This window comes from Rana temporaria, chromosome 2, assembly GCF_905171775.1.
Source record: "Rana temporaria chromosome 2, aRanTem1.1, whole genome shotgun sequence".
Lineage (NCBI taxonomy): Eukaryota > Metazoa > Chordata > Amphibia > Anura > Ranidae > Rana > Rana temporaria.
Window position 1 is genome coordinate 126,919,361 of NC_053490.1, and position 18,755 is coordinate 126,938,115.

At 41.5% G+C, this 18,755-nt stretch overlaps 1 protein-coding gene across 1 annotated transcript in view; it reads right to left on the reverse strand.

Annotated features, from left to right (window-relative positions):
• Positions 1 to 18,755, reverse strand: part of LRP1 (LDL receptor related protein 1) — a 447,299-nt gene that overhangs the window by 185,134 nt on the left and 243,410 nt on the right. The window contains exons 15-18 of the mRNA XM_040340947.1: positions 15,545 to 15,670; positions 10,657 to 10,797; positions 7,434 to 7,559; positions 7,173 to 7,289 (exon numbers count right to left, since the gene is read on the reverse strand). Coding sequence (XP_040196881.1) covers positions 7,173 to 7,289; positions 7,434 to 7,559; positions 10,657 to 10,797; positions 15,545 to 15,670 — 510 coding nt within the window. The remainder of the gene's footprint in view (positions 1 to 7,172; positions 7,290 to 7,433; positions 7,560 to 10,656; positions 10,798 to 15,544; positions 15,671 to 18,755) is intronic.

Consider the following 18,755-nt stretch of genomic DNA (forward strand, 5'->3'; position numbering starts at 1 on the left):
AAACATTTTTTACCTTAATGCATTCACTGCAGTAAGGATAAAAGAAATGCCTCACTACCTGAACCTATGTCACTTCTCCAGCAGAAACTGATGGCAGTGGAGCCATAGGCTGCCGCATGTCAAACTCCTTTAAGAAAAGGGGAGGGGGCGGAATTACCGGAGCTGTGTGTGTCTATGAACACACACAGCCTCGCTCGGGAGTACACACTCACAGGTGTCTCCTTAGTACCTGGCTAGTTAAAAGGAGGAGCGGAAAGCACCAGGGGGAACTGCCAGAACATGAGGAATGTGACCTGTCTGTGCAATATAGTTACATAGAGCAGGAAAATATAACCTTGTTTTTATTAAAAGAAAACATTAGTATTACTTTAAGTCACTAATAAACAACGAATAATTAAAATATCAAACCGTTTCTAACTTCAAAATGCACTGTATGTATAGCACAATTATATATTATAAACTTCATTTAAAACCATTCTCTGAGTTGTTCTAATAAAGAAATTACTGTATTTATTGGCGTATAACACTCACTTTTTTACCCTGAAAATAAAGGGTAAACTGTGCCTGAGTGTTATACGCAGGGGCTGTGGAATCTTTTTTTCCTCTTAAAGTTAGGGTGCATGTTATACGCCGATAAATACGGTACTACCAATAGCTTTTTTCCACCTAATTGAACTAATAATTTTGCTGTGCCTAACTTGTCCTTTTGGGCAGCATAAAGTCTAAACTTAAGGTGCAAGAGAACATGAGCTCTCAAAATCACTTGCTGGTAATAATGAATTATAATCTGCTCAGACATATTTCAATAGACTGATGTATCAAAGTAATAGATACAAATCAATCCATATATTTATATGGGTACATAGTCACCTTGTCAAGCATATTAACCTAAATGGTACATGCCAGAGGCTAAGTGACTTGGCAAAACAGACCTCCTGAAATTAAGAGCTGCCAAAATGTGTCCATTCCAAGTTGCATGCATAATCTTGCATTCAGCAACTGCAGTTGCCAGTTTGTCATTGCTGGTTTGGATTGAATGTAACTCCACATTACTATTTATCCCATGGTTGTAGACACAATGTGATTGATTTACTAAAACTGGAGAGTGCAAAATCTGGTGCAGCTCTGCATAGAAACTATTCAGCTTTCATTTTTTTCAAAGCTTAATTGAACAAGCCAAAGTTAGAAGCAGATAGGCTACCATGCACAGCTTCACCAAATTTTGCACTCTTCAGTTTTAGTAAATCAATCCCATTGTGTCTACAACCACGGGATAAATGGTAATGTGCAATTACATTCAATCCAAACCAGCAATGACAAACTGGCAACTGCAGTTGCTGAAGGCAAGATTATGCATGCAACTTGGAATGGTCAGAATCTCTACCAAAAAAAGAAAAGTACATTTTCGCTTTTGTACTAAATCACCAGCCTGCTATAGTACTACATTTAATGCTTTTTTCATCAAATCCACAAAAATGTGCTTCAATAGCAAACATTCTGTTTTTTATCTTATGGCAGAAATTGCATTAACGCATTGAAAACAAAGTGTAGGTGATTTACTACAGGATTCATTGTGATATAGATAGTGCCAACAGTCATTCACTGCAAACACCCATTTATGGTAATAAACTGTATAACGTGCAAGGACTATGCATAACATAAGTTATAAATCAGTCTTGGCCTGCATGTGTGCAATCCCTGATATCAGTATATATTTAAAAAAAGTTATACATTGATTTGCATTTTAATGAGTGAAATAAGTATTTGATCCCCTATCAATCAGCAAGATTTCTGGTCGTTGGCTGTCGGGCTCTGTGGGCGGGGAGCTTATCGGAATCCGGGAGGCCCCTTTAATAAGGGGGCCCCCAGATCCCGGCCCCCCACCCTAGGTGAATGAGTATGGCGGAAAACAAATAAATGTAAAAAAACACACTACACAGGGATTTTAAAGTAATTTATTAGTCAGCTCCAGGGCCCCTTCGGCATCTTCTGCAGGGGGGGGTCCTGGGCCGGTCTTCACCGCCGTCTGGTTCCTTTCCGCTGGGGGGGGACGTTTTCTTCTTTAGTTCTTTTACGAGCTTCTTCTACGTCTTCTGCCGGGGGGGGGGGGGGTTTTCCAGTCTTCACCGCCCGTCTGGTTCTCTCCTGGCCCCCGGGGTTCTGTCGCCTTCTTCTCTTCTTCGATGTTGACACGTCGCTTCCTCCCGCTGTAATGCCGTGTGCATGGCTCGCACGATTTATGTAGGCCTCTTATGACATCACAGTCCCATCATGCTCCGGGTGGTGACGACATAAGGGGGCGGATATCACCCGGAGCATGATGGGACTGTGACATCATAAGAGGCCTATATAAATCGGTGCGAGCCGCGCACACGGCATTACAGCAGGAGGAAGCAATGTGTCAACAAGAAGAAGAGAAGAAGGCAGAAGGCGACAGAATCCCGGGGCCCCCCGCTCGTAAAAAAGCTAAAGAAGAGAGCGGGGGGCCCCCCGGGGCGGAAGAGAATCAGACGGCGGTGAAGACCGGGACCCCCCCCCCCTGCAGAAGACGTAGAAGAAGCCCGGGGGAAGGGGGGGCACTCGTAAAAGAGCTAAAGAAGAAAGTGCCCCCCCTGGCTGAAGAGAACCAGACCGGGTAGGGACCCCCCCCTCGCAGAAGACGCCGAAGAAGCCCGGGGCCCTCGCTCGTAAAAGAGCTTAAAAGAAAAAATCTGGGGCCCGGCAGAATGCTCCCTGGAGCTGACTAATAAATTACAATCCCTGTGTAGTGTGTCTTTTTACATTTTTTTTTTCCACCAGGTGAATGGGTAGGGATATGATGTACCCCATACTCATTCACCTAGGGTGGGGGGCTTGGGGGCTCCCTGCCCACAGACCCTGACAACCAACGGCCAGGGTTGTCGGGAAGAGGCCCTGTTCTCCTCAACATGGGGACAGGGTGCTTTGGGGTGGAGGGGCCACAGGGAGCCCCACTGCCCCAAAGCACCTACCTCCCCATGTTGAGGGCATGCGGACTGCCACGGTTAAGGAGGGGGGGCGCTCGCTCGTCCACACCCCCTTTCCTGACCGGCCGGGCTGCGTGCTCGGATACGGGTCTGGTATGGATTTTGGGGGAACCCATGCCGGTTTTTTATTTGTTTTTATTTTCGGTGTACGGGGGTTCCCCTTAAAATCCATAGCAGACCCAAGGGCCTGGTATGCTCTTGGAGGGGGAACCCATGCGGTTTTTTTATTTGAAATTTGGCGTGGAGTTCCCCCTAAAGATTCATACCAAACGCAGCTGCACTGCGGTTACCTGCGGTTATGTGCCGAAAGCTGTGGTACATCGCAGTTGGTCGCATTCAGTTCTATTTTTTTTCTATCCGCACAAAACCGCGGGTAACAAAACTGCAGGTAACTGTAGTGCGTGAAGGGTGTCATAGCATTGTGTGGTAAAATGGTAAAATACGCAGCTAAAAGCACCATTCTATCCGTCCATGTGAAAGGGGCTTTAAAGGGAGTGCTCCTAATCTCAGCTCGTTATTTGCATAAAAGACACCTGTCCAGAGAAGCAATCAATCAGATTCCAATCTCTCCACCATGTCCAAGACCAAAGAGCTGTCCAAAGATGTTAGGGACACAATTGTAGGCCTACACAAGGCTGGAATAGGCTACAAGACCATCACCAAGCAGCTTGATGAGAGGGGGACAGCAGTTGGTGCGATTATTCGCAAATGGAAGAAACACAAAATAACTGTCATTCTCCCTCGGTCTTGGGCTCCATGCAAGATCTCACCTTGTGGAGTTTCAATGATCATGAGAACTAGGGATGTCCCGATACCGATACTAGTATCGGTACCGATACCGAGCATTTCCCGAGTACTTGTACTCGGGGGAAATGCTCCGATGTTTCACCAGATACCTGGGCAGTCAGGTATCGGGTGGTTGGGGGAGTTACAAGTCTTCTCCATGCTTTCTTCTCCCCCTGTGCTGTCTTCTCCGTCCGTGCTCATGTCGGGAAGAGGCCCTGTCCTCATCAACATGGGGACAGGGTGCTTTGGGGTGGAGGGGCCGCAGGGAGCCTCATGTCTTGTCCCCCGTGCTCATGTCTTGTCCCCCCGTGCTCATGTCTTGTCCCCCCTCAATTTGTCAGGATGGAGAGCGGAGGTAGGAGCCGCTAAACCCGGCTCCTACCTTTTTCGAATGGACAGAGTCAGTGATCAGTGAATGACTCTGTCCATTCACATAACTGAAGCATCGTAACCTGTGTTTCATTTCAGCTGAGGCTGCTGAGAAAGGGACTGGGGAATCTGTGTCCTTAGTCCCTTTCTCTGTCTTAAAGGGGAGATGTCAGAGGTCTTCTAAGACCCCTGATATCTCACCAAAGCCCCCCCAACAGGGCTGAATAAAAAAAAAAACATTGCAATAAATAATTAAAAAAAATTAAATGTAAATAATAATAATTAAAAAAAAACACACTGACACTAGCACCCCCCTCTAAAAAAAATAAAATAAAAAAAAACTGTTAAAAAAAAACAGCACAACACACTGTCACATGACATTAAAAAAAAGTATCAGTATTCGGTATCGGTACTTGGGTCTCAAAAAAGTGGTATCGGGACAACCCTAATGAGAATGATGAGGAATCAGCCCGAAACTACACGGGAGAAACTTGTTAATGATCTCAAGGCAGTTGGGACCATAGTCACCAAGAAAACAATTGGTAACACACTACGCCGTGTAGGACTGAAATCCTGCAGTGCCCACAAGGTCCCCCTGCTCAAGAAAGCACATGTACAGGCCTGTCTGAAGTTTGCTAATGAACATACAAATGATTCGGAGGAGAACTGGGTGAAAGTGTTGTGGTCAGATGAGACCAAAATCAAGCTCTTTGGTTCAACTCAACTCGCCGTTTTTGGAGGAGGAGAAATGCTGCCTATGACCCCAAGAACACCATCCCCACCGTCAAACATGGAGGTGAAAATATTATGCTTTGGGGGTGTTTTTCTGCAAAGGGGACAAGACAACTTCACGGCATCAAAGGGACGATAGACGGGGCCATGTACTGTCAAATCTTGGGCGAGAACCTCCTTCTCTCAGCCAGGGCATTGAAAATGGGTCGTGAATGGGTCTTCCAGCATGACAATGGCCCAAAACACCTGACCAAGGCAACAAAGGAGTGTCTCAAGAAGCACATTAAGGTCCTAGCCAGTCACCAGACCTTAATCCCTTAGAAAATATGTGGAGGGAGCTAAAAGTTTGCGTTACCAAACGTCATCCTCAAAACCTTAATGACTTGGAGAGGTTCTACAAAGAGGAGAGGGACAAAATCGCTCCTGAGATGTGTACAAACCTGGTGGCCAACTGCAAGAAACATCGGACTCTGATTGCCAGGGTTTTGCCACCAAGTACTAAGTCATGTTTTGCAAAGGGGTCAAATGCTTATTTTACTCATTAAAATGCAAATCAATTAATAATACTTTTTTAAATGCATTTTTATGGACTTTTTTGTTTTTCTGTCCCTCACTATTACAATAAACTTACCATTAAAATTATAAACTGATCATTTCTTTTTCAGTGGGAAAACAAAATCAGCAGGGGAACAAATATTTTTTTTTCCTCACTGTAAAAAGGCAATTCAGTACTACTTTTTTTCAAGATCATATACTTGGACTATTTGCTTTTGTTTTTTTGTGGCAATCGTTATCAAGGATTTAAATAGCCATAATAAATTGTATAGGTTATAAAACTGAAAGTGGTTGTAAAGAATAAACGTCTTTTACCTTAATGCATTCTCTGCATTAGTGTAAAAATGGGTGAAAACTCCTGCGCTGTGTAGGATACGGGGAAAGGGACGTAACAAAAAGAAATGGGGGGGGAGGGGGAGATGAGCTAAGGGATGAGTGCGATATAGTGAGCACTGCAGAAAACAAATGGAGAGTCTATCCTTAGTAGACAAAGAAGGGTATATGTAACAGGTGGTGATTGTCTGCGCTGTGATATGGCTTAATCAAATGAGTGGAATGGGGAAAAGGTGAGTGAACGGGCTAGGGGAGTGACAAGTGATGCAGACACATATTAACCTTGCCGGTTTAAAAATAGGTGCAGTCCTGTCTGGACTGTAAAATGATACAGTGAAATTTTACACATAAGGATGCAAGTGAAAATCAAAGCAAAAAACCTGAACGTGAACATAAAATCTTGAATAAGTGCAAAACCAAAAAGAAAGGGCCCAGTTCAACACTGGAACTGGTGCAGCAGTGAGGAAATGATAAAAATGGAAAGGATTCCAAATACTGCAAAGGGGATACAGTCCTAACCAATCCAAACAAACGCATGCAGGCTGCATGCGTTTGTTTGGATTGGTTAGGACTGTATCCCCTTTGCAGTATTTGGAATCCTTTCCATTTTTATCATTTCCTCACTGCTGCACCAGTTCCAGTGTTGAACTGGGCCCTTTCTTTTTGGTTTTGCACTTATTCAAGATTTTATGTTCACGTTCAGGTTTTTTGCTTTGATTTTCACTTACATCCTTATGTGTAAAATTTCACTGTATCATTTTACAGTCCAGACAGGACTGCACCTATTTTTAAACCGGCAAGGTTAATATGTGTCTGCATCACTTGTCACTCCCCTAGCCCGTTCACTCACCTTTTCCCCATTCCACTCATTTGATTAAGCCATATCACAGCGCAGACAATCACCACCTGTTACATTCTCTGCATTAGGGTAAAAAAAAACTTCTATTGTCGGCTCCCCCCTATATACTTACCTAAGCCCAATCTTGATCTAGCCCTTAAGCTTCATGATTCTGCTAATCAAATACAGTGATGATGGAGCAGAGGGCATGGCACAGCTGTACTGTGTGTGTGTGTCAATGAACACACACAGCGCGGCTCAGGGTCGTAGAACAGTTACCGGCAGAGGACCCAAGAAGAAGAGGTTTAGGGATGCTCTGTATAAAACCATTGCACAGAGCTGTAAGTATGATTTCTTTTTTTTTCTTTTTTAATAGCAATATTTAAAATCACTTTAATAATTTAACCAAACATGGTTATGGGAGTTTGCTGTGAATTACAATATCCTTATTATTGGGAACAGGGAAACCATTACTAAGTACTTGGGGTGAAATTACAAACAAACCAAGTCTACAACATTTTACATGTCCATACAGAAAGACAAGACCAACTTACCACATGTAGAGGACTCATCTGAGCGATCGCCACAGTCATCATCTAGGTCACAGGTCCATGAATTAGGAATGCATCGGCCACTAGCACAAGAGAATTGATTTGGAGGACAAGTACGGGCTGTGGAAAAAGAAAGAGGGGATCATCTACAGGAACATTTTTAAATAAAAGACACGCAAACAAAGAGTATAGGAGCAAGTTAAGTTGATCAGCAGTCAAATAATGGAAGTAGCAAATGATATTCAATCCATAAAGACATTTTACCTGAGCATGTAGAGTTGGATTCATCCTCTCCATTGCCACAGTCATTGTCACCATCGCAAAGCCACCGGCTGGGAATACATCTGTTGTTCTCACATTTGAATCGATCTGATGGGCATGTGTGCTGGTCTAAGCAAAGGAAACACATATGAACTATGTACCAGCTCTGTGAAAAACATTATTAACTGATTATTATAGAAAATGAAGCATACAACTGAAGAAAGGTGGCGCATAAAACACATCCAATGGGTAACAGTATGCAGAGACATTGATTGCTCTCACAAAGGATGCCCACTTTAGAAAATGAAGGTAACAACATAATCAAACTAGAGATAGGTATTTCAGCAAGGCATGGGAGAATAGAAAGAAGATTATCTACAGGACAAAAATGGGTCTATAGCAATTTCGAAAAGAAAATGCTATGAAATGTTCAAACCTTTCTAAATACACAATGCTGAAACCTGTAAACGTCATCAAGCATGGGATTTAATTGTTAAAATGTGTATGTTGTTTAGTGCCAGAACCACAGTAGTTATTAGGCCTTTAAAATGCCTGCAAACTGCCAGATAAAAGAGTACTAATGCCCCACAGTAAACTACAGACAGCTGTTCCTACAATGAAATGATCTTTTAAGCACTTATGCCAATAAGGTGATGCTTTGCAAAGTTACATAAGTGTTATCAGTTTCTGCTGCCTTTATTTACAGATGTAGCACATTTACGTAGAAGAACGCATGTAGAAGATATATAAAGAATATAAAACAATCAGCTAGGATAACCTCTAATGAAAAAGCAATAGAAACATGGATACAGATCTATAACCAAAGATGGAAGATCAGGAAGTGGAGATATGCGTCACTTGTCCTCAGGACTGCACAAGACACGTTGTGACCGCTTCCTGTGGTTGGGATGCTGCACATGTGCAGTAACATTGATACTTTTCAATGGTAAAAAGCAAATGATCCACAAACTGTGGCAATGTTTTTTTTTTTACTTTGCTGGAAAAATCTCCTGGGCTATATTAAGATTGTTCTGATCGGTGTTTATCCATTTTCAGTGTTGTGATCATTCACCACTGTACCCAAGTTCTTTCATATCATTTTTGAAAAAGGCAGAGCTATATCACTAAAGGAAAACAAATGTTTGCCTAAATCTAATGTCTGCAAGGTAGACAGACATAATAGTGTAATGATTCTGTTAAAAAACAAGTAAATACCTATTAAAGCGGGAGTTCACCCAATTAAGTATTTTTTTCTCTTTTCCCCTTAGATGTATGCTCGTTTTTTCTAGGGGAATCGGCTAGTTGTTTTAAAATATGAGCCGTACTTACCGTTTTCGAGATGCATCTTCTCCGTCGCTTCCGGGTATGGGTCTTCGGGAGCGGGCATTCCTTCTTGATTGACAGTCTTCCGAGAGGCTTCCGACGGTCGCATCCATCGCGTCACTAGTAGCCGAAAGAAGCCGAACGTCGGTGCAGCTCTATACTGCGCCTGCGCACCGACGTTCGGCTTCTTTCGGAAAATCGTGACGCGATGGATGCGACCGTCGGAAGCCTCTCGGAAGACTGTCAATCAAAATAGGAACGCCCAGTCCCGCAGCCCATACCCGGAAGCGGCGGAGAAGATGCATCTCGTAAATGGTAAGTACGGATCAAATTTTAAAACAACTAGCCGATTCCCATAGACAAAACGAGCATCCATCTAGGGGGAAATAGTGTCATGTGCGGGTGTGAACCTCCGCTTTAAATTCCTTCATCTATATCACCTCCGGCATTCTAGTTTCTTTTCTCTCATTCACTTCCTGGTTTGCATCGTTCGTTCATGTAAGAACTTAATTTTCCGGTATTAATTGTGGCACGCCCAGTAATTCACACCTTCTTGAAGTCTCTAACACATAGAGAGCATCCTGCCGCACAGATGTAGTTCCCAGGAGGAGGGGGTGAGCACGTCACTGACCACCGCAGTAAAGCCTCCCATCACGGTGGTCAGTAAAATCAGACAAGCAGGAAGTGAACAGAACAGAGAAGAAATAGAGCAACTTCTGAGCAAAAACGAACAATGAGGAAGTGAAAAGAGGAATGTCTGCAGGTAAAGGATGCTTATTATGAAAAAAAAAATCCTTTACAACCCCTTTAACAACTATTTATTATTCTTTTTTTACTATAATAAAAAAAATCTGTATTTTTTCGTTAAAAACATTCCAAATGAAAATACCAGCAAAGTACTCCCGAAATAACCCTGTTTGGGAAAGTAGATAATTTTTTGCCACAATTTTTGGAAGATAGAGATGAGAAGGCAAATGTGTAGAAGGCATTAATATACAGGCACTACAAAGACAGGAGAGAAACGAGATGTACAGGAAGAAAAAAAATACCCCAATAACATTTTATAACCCGCCCCCCCTCCACTTGAATCTGATGCCGTCTACCAACCTAGGTTAATGTCATTAATAATAAATTCTCCTTTATCCCCTTTCTCTGCTATGAGAGGAAGGGGAGGGCTGTGAAATGTAAGAACTAGTACGGACTAATCGCAGCCATCACAAGACACAGAGCCAGTCTGATTAGCTCTGTGCATTTTGCCTGTTATCTGCAAAGTCTCAAGAAAGCTTGCTCACAGACACAAGTAATAAACAGAGAACCATGTTAAAACTGCACTCCAGAATACCATGGCCACCAATCCACTGTTAAAACATACTTCAGTAGGCAAGTGGTATTCAAAAAATTGATTGCTGGCCACCAAAAATTAATAATTTAAAGCAAACCTGTGGCCTCCATCAAGGTCCTAAAAGGGTAGTTTGACCTTCCTGTGGGAACCGACCAGTGTCTAAACAGGTTGGTTACATGATCTGGCAACTTGTTAGGTCTCTGGCACAATCCATTAGCTAGCTCTCTTTGGGTTTTTGACCTATCAGAAAGGCCATAACTAAAATGTTACTATAAGCTCTCAAAATGACAATTATTTATTCTATAATATAAAGAATCCATCAGAGGAGCGCAACGCTATCATTTGACTTTGTAATGAATGCTCTGGGAACTACCTCATGTATCTCTCTCAACTGGAATCCCCAAAGGAAAATAAAAATACAGCATGTAATTCAACTTGACAACAACCACATCGAACCAAACCATCCATTCCTGGTGGATCATTACATTAATTATTAAAATGAATGAGGAAAGGGAAGCCTGTTGCGTCTCAGAATTCTACTACAAGCAATAGGGCACTTACGACACAGATCTGGAGCTTCATCGCTATTATCCAGACAGTCATTGTCTCCATCGCACTTCCATCGTTCCTGAATGCAGCGGCTGTTCTTACATGCAAACTCCTCAGGCTGGCACTGAGGGGGAGGGACGTATGATGGGTTGGCTGGGAGAATAAGAAAGTACATGAATGTGAAACTTGCAATGCGATGTTCAAAGCAGATCTTAATTAAAGAGATCTTAGAAAACATTGGGGAATTCTATGCAGTCTATTTTTTTTCCCTTTTTAGTAGATGTCTTCTTTAGGGAATAAATTAACATATTGAACATACCTGCCAAACCACAGGGCTGTTTCCTAAAAAGAATAAGTCACTATAATATTTGACACTGTAAATGTATAAACTGTTTAATGTTTTTTTCAGATAAATGTTTTAAAGTAAATTGGCTTGAGCTAAATAATTGCATTATTGTGTGTTAATGTTTTAAAAGCGGTTTAGTTTTATATATGTAAATAGGGATAAGCTTTATTTGTTTACACTCAGGCTCTAGATACCGTTTTACAGTGCTGCAAAATACTTGTGCTTTAAAGTTCCTTACCACAATGAAAAAGTCTATTGATCTACTGATCTGGCACTAAGCTGCATTACCCTTCCATTCAAAAAGAGTCCAATGGAGGTTCTGAAGTGGTTTTGATGTGGTAGGGCTTAATATTGGCAGAAGTCAAGGCCCTGAGTACACAGGGTGCTCAACGAGGACTCATGCCGCGTACACACGACCGTTTTTCGGGTTGTAAAAAATGAAGTTTTTTTTAGGTCATTAAAAACGATTGTGTGTGGGCTCCAGAGCATTTTTCACGATGTAAAAAATGGGCATTAAAAATTTTGAACATGCTCTAATTTTTCACGACATTTTTAACGTTGTCGTTTTTAACGTCGTAAAAAATTGGCGTGTGTGGGCTTTAACGATGTGAAAAAAATGTGCATGCTCAGAAGCAAGTTATGAGACGGGAGCGCTCGTTCTGGTAAAACTAGCATTCGTAATGGAGTAAGCACATTCATCACGCTGTAACAGACTGAAAAGCGCAAATAGTCTTTTACGAACACGAAATCAGCAAAAGCAGACCAAAGGGTGGCGCCAAGCGAATGGAACTTCCCCTTTATAGTGCCATCATCGTACGTGTTGTACGTCACTGCACTTTGCTAGAGCATTTTTTTCTTCACGATCGTGTGTAGGCAAGGCCGTTTTAATGATCGGGTTGAAAAAAAACGTTGTTTTTTCTAGACCATTAAAAACATTGTTTTTTCTAGACCATTAAAAACGTAATTTTTTACAACCCGAAAAACGGTCGTGTTTGTACGCAGCATCAGTTGTTTAGAACATTAAAGCAGTCACATGCTAAACTTTTACAGATATAAAGTTACAATGCAAACTACCACTATCAGCACACTAATGGCCCGTACACACGATTCGTATATCGTACGAAAAATGTCATCTGAGGAAAAATCGTACGATAATCGGATCATTCGTACAGAGCTCTCGAGAGCCGATCATGACAGTTCATCCGATATTATTTTATCGGACATGCATGAAAATTTTCCTTGTACAATACCAGATTGTACGATTTTTGTTTAGTCAGTACAGTTGTTGTCCGAAAATACAATACAAATACATTACAACACATCACTTCCGATTTTTTTTTCTGTCCTATGAGAATTTTCGTGACTTTAATAACCTATTTAATTTCTACTTGCGACTATTAAGCGGACAATATTCGGATCGTGTGTACGGGCATAAGTCTAGCCACTTCAGCCCCAAACCTCGTTTTGAGATTGTTTACAAGTTAAAAACATATTTTTTTTGCTAGAAAATTACTTAGAACCCCCAAACATTTTTTTTCTAACACCCTAGAGAATAAAATGGCGGTCGCTGCAATACTTACTGTCACACGGTTTTTACACATTAAAAAATAAGACAACAGTAAAGTTAGCCCAATTTATTTTATATTGTGAAAGATAATATTATGCTGAGAAAATTGATACCCAACATGTCACGCTTTAAAATTGTGCCCGCTCGTGGATTGGCGACAAACATTTACCCTTAAAAATCTCCATAGGCAATGTTTAAAAAATTCTACAGGTTGCATGTTTTGAGTTAGAGAATTATTGCTCTCGCTCTACCAATCGTGAGGATACCTCACATGTGTGGTTTGAACAGCGTTTTCATATGCGGCCGCTACTCACTTATGTGTTCGCTTCTGCACGCAAGCTCGGCGGGACGAGGCGTATTTAAAAATATATAAAAATATTGTGTCACTTCTAGGCTGCTTTCACATTGGGCGGTGGAGCCGTGGTGACGGTATAGCCGCGCTATTTGTAGTGCCGCTATACCGTCGTATTTACCGCGATATTCGGGCGCTAGCGGTGAGGTTTTAACCCCCGCTAGCGGCCGAAAAAGGGTTAATACAGCGGTTTCCTATTGATTTCAATGGGAGGGCGCGGTATAGGAGCGGTAAACACACCGCTCCTATACCGCTCCAAAGATGCGGCTAGCAGGACTTTTGGAGCGTTCCTGCTACCGCACCGCTTCAGTGTGAAAGCCTTCGGGCTTTCACATTGAAGCCTGCAGGGCATGATTTTTTCATGCGGTATAGCAGCGCTATTTTTAGTGCTGTACCGCATGAAAAACGCCTCAATGAGAAAGGGGCCTTAGTCCTGTGTAATGTAAACATCCCTTGTAATAGAAAAAAAAGCATGACCAGACCTCTTAAATATGAGATCTGGGGTCAAAAAGAGTTTAGGGGCGGAAGTGACGTTTTGACCTTGCTTCTGCCCTGCAATGGTATGGAGACGGGTGGGGGCCTTCTTCCCCTCACTCAGCTTCATACCATACACGAAAGCAGACACAACCTCCACCTCCACTGCTGCGGGCAGCTCTGGAGCGTGGCTGGATGGGGGGCCCCTCTTGTCCTCGACAAAAGTGATCTTGCGGCGAATCTGCCGCAGAGACCACTTTTATCTGAATGCAGACCGCCTGCTGCCAAAAATTGCAAATAACAAAATAAAAAAATCGTTACCTCAGTATTGAGGAGGAAAAACAATATAGCCTTACATAATCTAACCATTGTCTGCCATTAGGCACTATATATACTGCCTAGGGTGGAAGTGCTTATACCAGGACCATGGCTGCAGCTACAGCCATGTGCCTGGTGCCATTTTTTTTACTGGGGATTCTCTTTTTGCAAAAGTGATCCAAGCAGCTATACAGCCACTTGATTACTTTTACAGGTAATGGTAAAAAGACCCCAAAAATTTGGAAAATAAAACATTTTGTACTTTCTGCTATAAAACACATCCGATAAAAAGAATGTAAAACATCAAATTTCTTCATCAATTTAGGCCAATATGTCCTTTGCTACATATTTTTGTTGAAAAAAAAAAAAAAAATCACAATAAGCATATTGATCAATTTGTTCAAATGTTATAACATCTACAAACTATGGGATATTTTTATAATATTTTTTCTTTTTACTAGTAATAGTGGCAATCAACGACTTATAGCGGGACTGCGACAATGCGGTGGACAAATCCGAAACTAAGTGACACTTGACGCTTTTTTGGGGACCAGTGACACTAATAAAGTGATCAGTGCTAAATAATATGTACTAATGACACTGGCAGGGAAGGGGGTAACATCAGGGGTGAGGAAAGGGTTAAATGTGTCCCTATGGAGTGCTTTCTAACTGTGTGGGGGACTGTGGGAAGACAGATCTGTGCTGCTGCTTAAAACAAACACAAGATCTCTATCTTTCTGTGTCACAGGACGGCGATCTGCCTTGTTTACATAGGCAGAGACAGTCTTGTTCTGCCTCGCTTGGGAACGATTGGCGGGTCCCAGCGGTCATCGGGTTCGCCACTCCCACCAATTGGCTCCTGCTGTGTCCAATCATAGGAGGAGCTGGTCGCTGGCACCATGCTTGTGTGAAGAGCGAAATTGTGTGATGTACATGGGGCGGTCGCCAAGTGGTTAAATGTACCTTAGTTTGTCACTATGCCACGGGAGTGGGCAATTTTAAAGCATAACATGTTTGGTATCCATTTACTCTGCGTAACTTCATCTTCTATATTTTATCAAAAATGGAGCTTGTGCTTACTAGAATTAATTAAAGTGTATTTTTTCCCAAATAAAACAGTTTGAAAAACTGCTGGGCAAATGTTGTGTCACATAAAAAATTGCAACACCAACCACTTTTTTCTCTAGGGCCTCTGCTTAAAAATATATGTAATGTTTGGGTGTTACAAGTAATTTTCTAGCACAAAAATGCAGATTTGTACATGTTTGTGAGAAATGGCAGAATTGGCCTGAGGATCAATTGGTTCAACAATCAATATTTCAGCATTTTTCTCAAGTCAAGTATCAATTTCATCTGTTTAAAGTGTGTCCATCTATCGGTCTCTCTATCAAGCTTCCTTGCACAACTCCTCCACGCCTTTTTGTTAGGCTTCAACAAAAGTATAAATGCACTGGTAATCTACAGACAAATTTAGCGAACTTATAAAGAAGTCTTTATCCTTTTATGCTGCAAATATTGATATTGATTTCATGTGATCTTAAATCGAATGTAATTATTTTTAACAGAGAGAAAATAAAAAAAAAAAAATAATCCTTTTTTCGTTTTCCCCAATTGGTCTACTTTCACACTTTTTTTTACAAAATTTCAACATCACAGCATTTTATGTATGTTTCAAAGATAGGTAAAAACAGTCAAAATGTAATAACAAAATAGCATGCTAATCTTATATAAACAAACCTAATATTTTCCATAACTAAAAAAAAAAAAACATTTGGGGCTGCAGGAAGCTACAAAACACAATATGTATGACTATGGTAATATAGCAAGCAGCACGTATATTTACCTTTACAGGTGACACCGTCCTCATCTAGAATCTGGTCTTCAGCACAAGCACACTGCCTGCTTCCAGGTGTAGCCAAGCACAGGCTGCTGCAGCCACCATTGTTTACACGACAAGCATTGGAACCCACTTTAAATGCAAAAAAAAACAGCGAGATCAGAATAAATGGAGAAACAAACAATCCTACAAATGCAACATATAACGGTCACTTTAGTCAAAACATCCTTTTATTTGCCGATTTCATCTACAAATTGTAGCTTTTTGGGAAATAGGAAATAGTACACTAGGGAACTCTACATTGGAATTGCCTCAACTGGTGGATGGAAATAACGATGAAGAAAATCGTGAATGCAACTGTCCCAGAATAAAAATGCAATATTTGCTGTGCTATAGGAAGCAGTTTGACTTTGCTAAAATGTAAAAGGGAGGTAAAACGGGACTCCAGTGACTTACTGGGTCCCGGTTCTATTGAAAGGATCCCAGGCTGGGTGCCGTTCGATTGGGGGGTCGGCTTGAGGGGAACCCGGAGGTAAGTTGTCCAACAGGGCTTGAACGAACCAATTGGGGATCTGGTGACCGGAATGCTGACAGGTACGCTTTTCTGTCATCTGGTGACCTATGCTAAAACCTACTGGGAGGATTCGCTCCATTCATACATTTAGCTCACCTAAAGTAATTGGCCTGTGGCAGAGGCCCTAGAACCAGGTCTGTGAGAGAGATCTGTTCCTCCCAGCCAATCCAAAGTGACACCTTGGCTGCCAGGCTTGTGAGAGGGGTCTGTCCGGGGGCACTTCATCCACTCAGAAAGAGTGGTGACGAATCACAATTTGATACTACTGAGAGCAGGACTGCTCGGTTCATATCCAGGCCTGATATCGCAAGGTTCTCCCTTTTCTCCTTATCAACCTTTTCTTCCCATTTTGAAGTTGATGTTGGCCGAGTTGGCCAGGAAATAAAGCATTGGAAAAACCTTTATTCACTGTCTGGACCTTCGCTCACTGCTTTGTTCTCCAACTACACCCATACGCCACATTAAGGTAACTCAATATGCCGATCCCAATAACAAATTAGTGGCTCCTTCGGGGGTAGCGCTATATATAAATACATTGATATATAAATATAAATATATATATATATATATATATATATATATATATATATATATATATATATATATATAGTGACTGCTTAAAGTTGTAGGAAACCTTTGGGTGTTTTTTTTTTTTATAAAAATAACAAAACATGCCTATACTTACCTGCTCTGTGCATAGTTTTTCTGCGACCAGGGAAGCAGCTAACGGAGCATGATCTGTGCTCCATTACCTGCAGTGGAGTGCAGGAGAGACTTCAGGGGCCTAGCAGACCATTGATGTCTCAAACAAAACTGGTCATTGTAACATGCCAACACATGGGGCTATTGGTCCCTTGTGTAATAGCAAAAAAAGTTTAGGGTTAAAAAAATATGATTAAAAGAAAGTAACATAAAAAAAAAAAAAAAACACAAAATGCTTTAATGTCCCCCGCTTCCACACAAGAGCACAAATGCATGCAGCAGGTGTGCCTACGTATGAAAACAAACGTGAGAAATCATCACCAAAATGTGAGGGAGAGCAATAATACCAAGGCCATCACTCATGCTTTACTCTACACTGATAACCTGAAAAGGTTTTTAAACCCCACCAATCTACAGTTTTGAGTACTGAAGTTTGTTGCTGTTTTACCGACGAGCACAAAAGGCTTGACATGTTTGGCATCTATTTACTCATTGAATCTTTTATATGTTTAACCAAAAAAAAGTGGGTAATATACAATATATTACCCACTTTTTTTTGGCGTTGTGTGTGTGTGTTTTCACCAAAATTGTATTAATTTTAAGGACGTAATTCCTCTCAGCCTGACTTGCATACACACGTACATGCAAAAAAACGCCCGACCAAAGTGTGGTGACGTACAACGGGACTATAAAGGGGAAGTTCCTTTCAAATGGCGCCACCCTTCGGGCTGCATACTTGATTCTGAGAATGCACGTTTTTTTCACCTTGGAAAAGCATACACACAGCCGTATTTTGTGACGAGAAAAAGACTGACATGAAACACGACGAGAAAAAAGAGAGCTTGGTTTCAATTTTTTTTGCTGGCAGTTTTTTCGTCGAGAAAACTGCTAGGGAGCATACACACGACCAATATAAAAAATGGCAGTTTTCTCATAGTGAAAAACGGTCATGTGTACAAGGCACAAGAGATTCAATTTGTATGCAAATCAGACAGGCGCTTGCACTACATGGTTTTGGTAAGTCTGAAGACAAAAATCTGCAGAAAATCTAATAGTGTGTATGGGGTCTTACTCTTTCCTGGTTAAAAAATATATATATATATAATTTCACTTTTACTGTATATCATACATAAAAGTAATATTGGAATTAAAGGTCCACTGCTAAAACATAAAAAGCTGTTTTACATAACAGTTTCTATTGCAGGGCACCCTGGAATAAAAGCCTACTGTTCAAGGGCTTCCATGAGAACAAAAAAGGGCATCGCTTACATCGGGATCCTGTGAAGAAGCTGAGAAACTGGTGCTTAGGCTGGTGGTGTCTCCAGTAGCACCCATAATAGGACTAAGGCCTCAGGCCAAAACACGTAAGGGTATTCATGTTGTATTTACCCCAGAACCAATAAATACTTCTGCAATTGGATGATCCAGAGTTGCCAACTGTTTATCCTTTTGAACCTCCAAGAGCACAGCATGCTCCAACGCATGATCTGTGAGCATGACATGGGAGAAAAGTGTGCTGCAAAAGAAGCTCAGAGAGTAGATTTGTTGAAAATTTTCTGGAGGATTCCTAAGCTGGAAATGTTCTTATCTTGCGTCACAGAGGGATAGGAAGGGGAACCACTGTCAAAACACGTGGGGCCAGTTTCTTTTGTATCATTTTACATAAATGAGAACGTGCAAATTATCCATGAATGTTCTTTGCTAATACTACTGCAACTGAATAATCTATGATTATGTAATAACATTTTTTGATCTTAAGGCCGTGTACACATGAAGGACCGTTTTCATCGGTTAACCGATGAAGCAGACTGATGGTCTGATGTGCCTACACACCATCAGTTAAAAAAACTATCGAGTCCAACGCGGTGACGTAAAACACAACGACGTGCTGAGAAAAATTAAGTTCAATGCTTCCAAGCATGTGTCGACTTGATTCTGAGC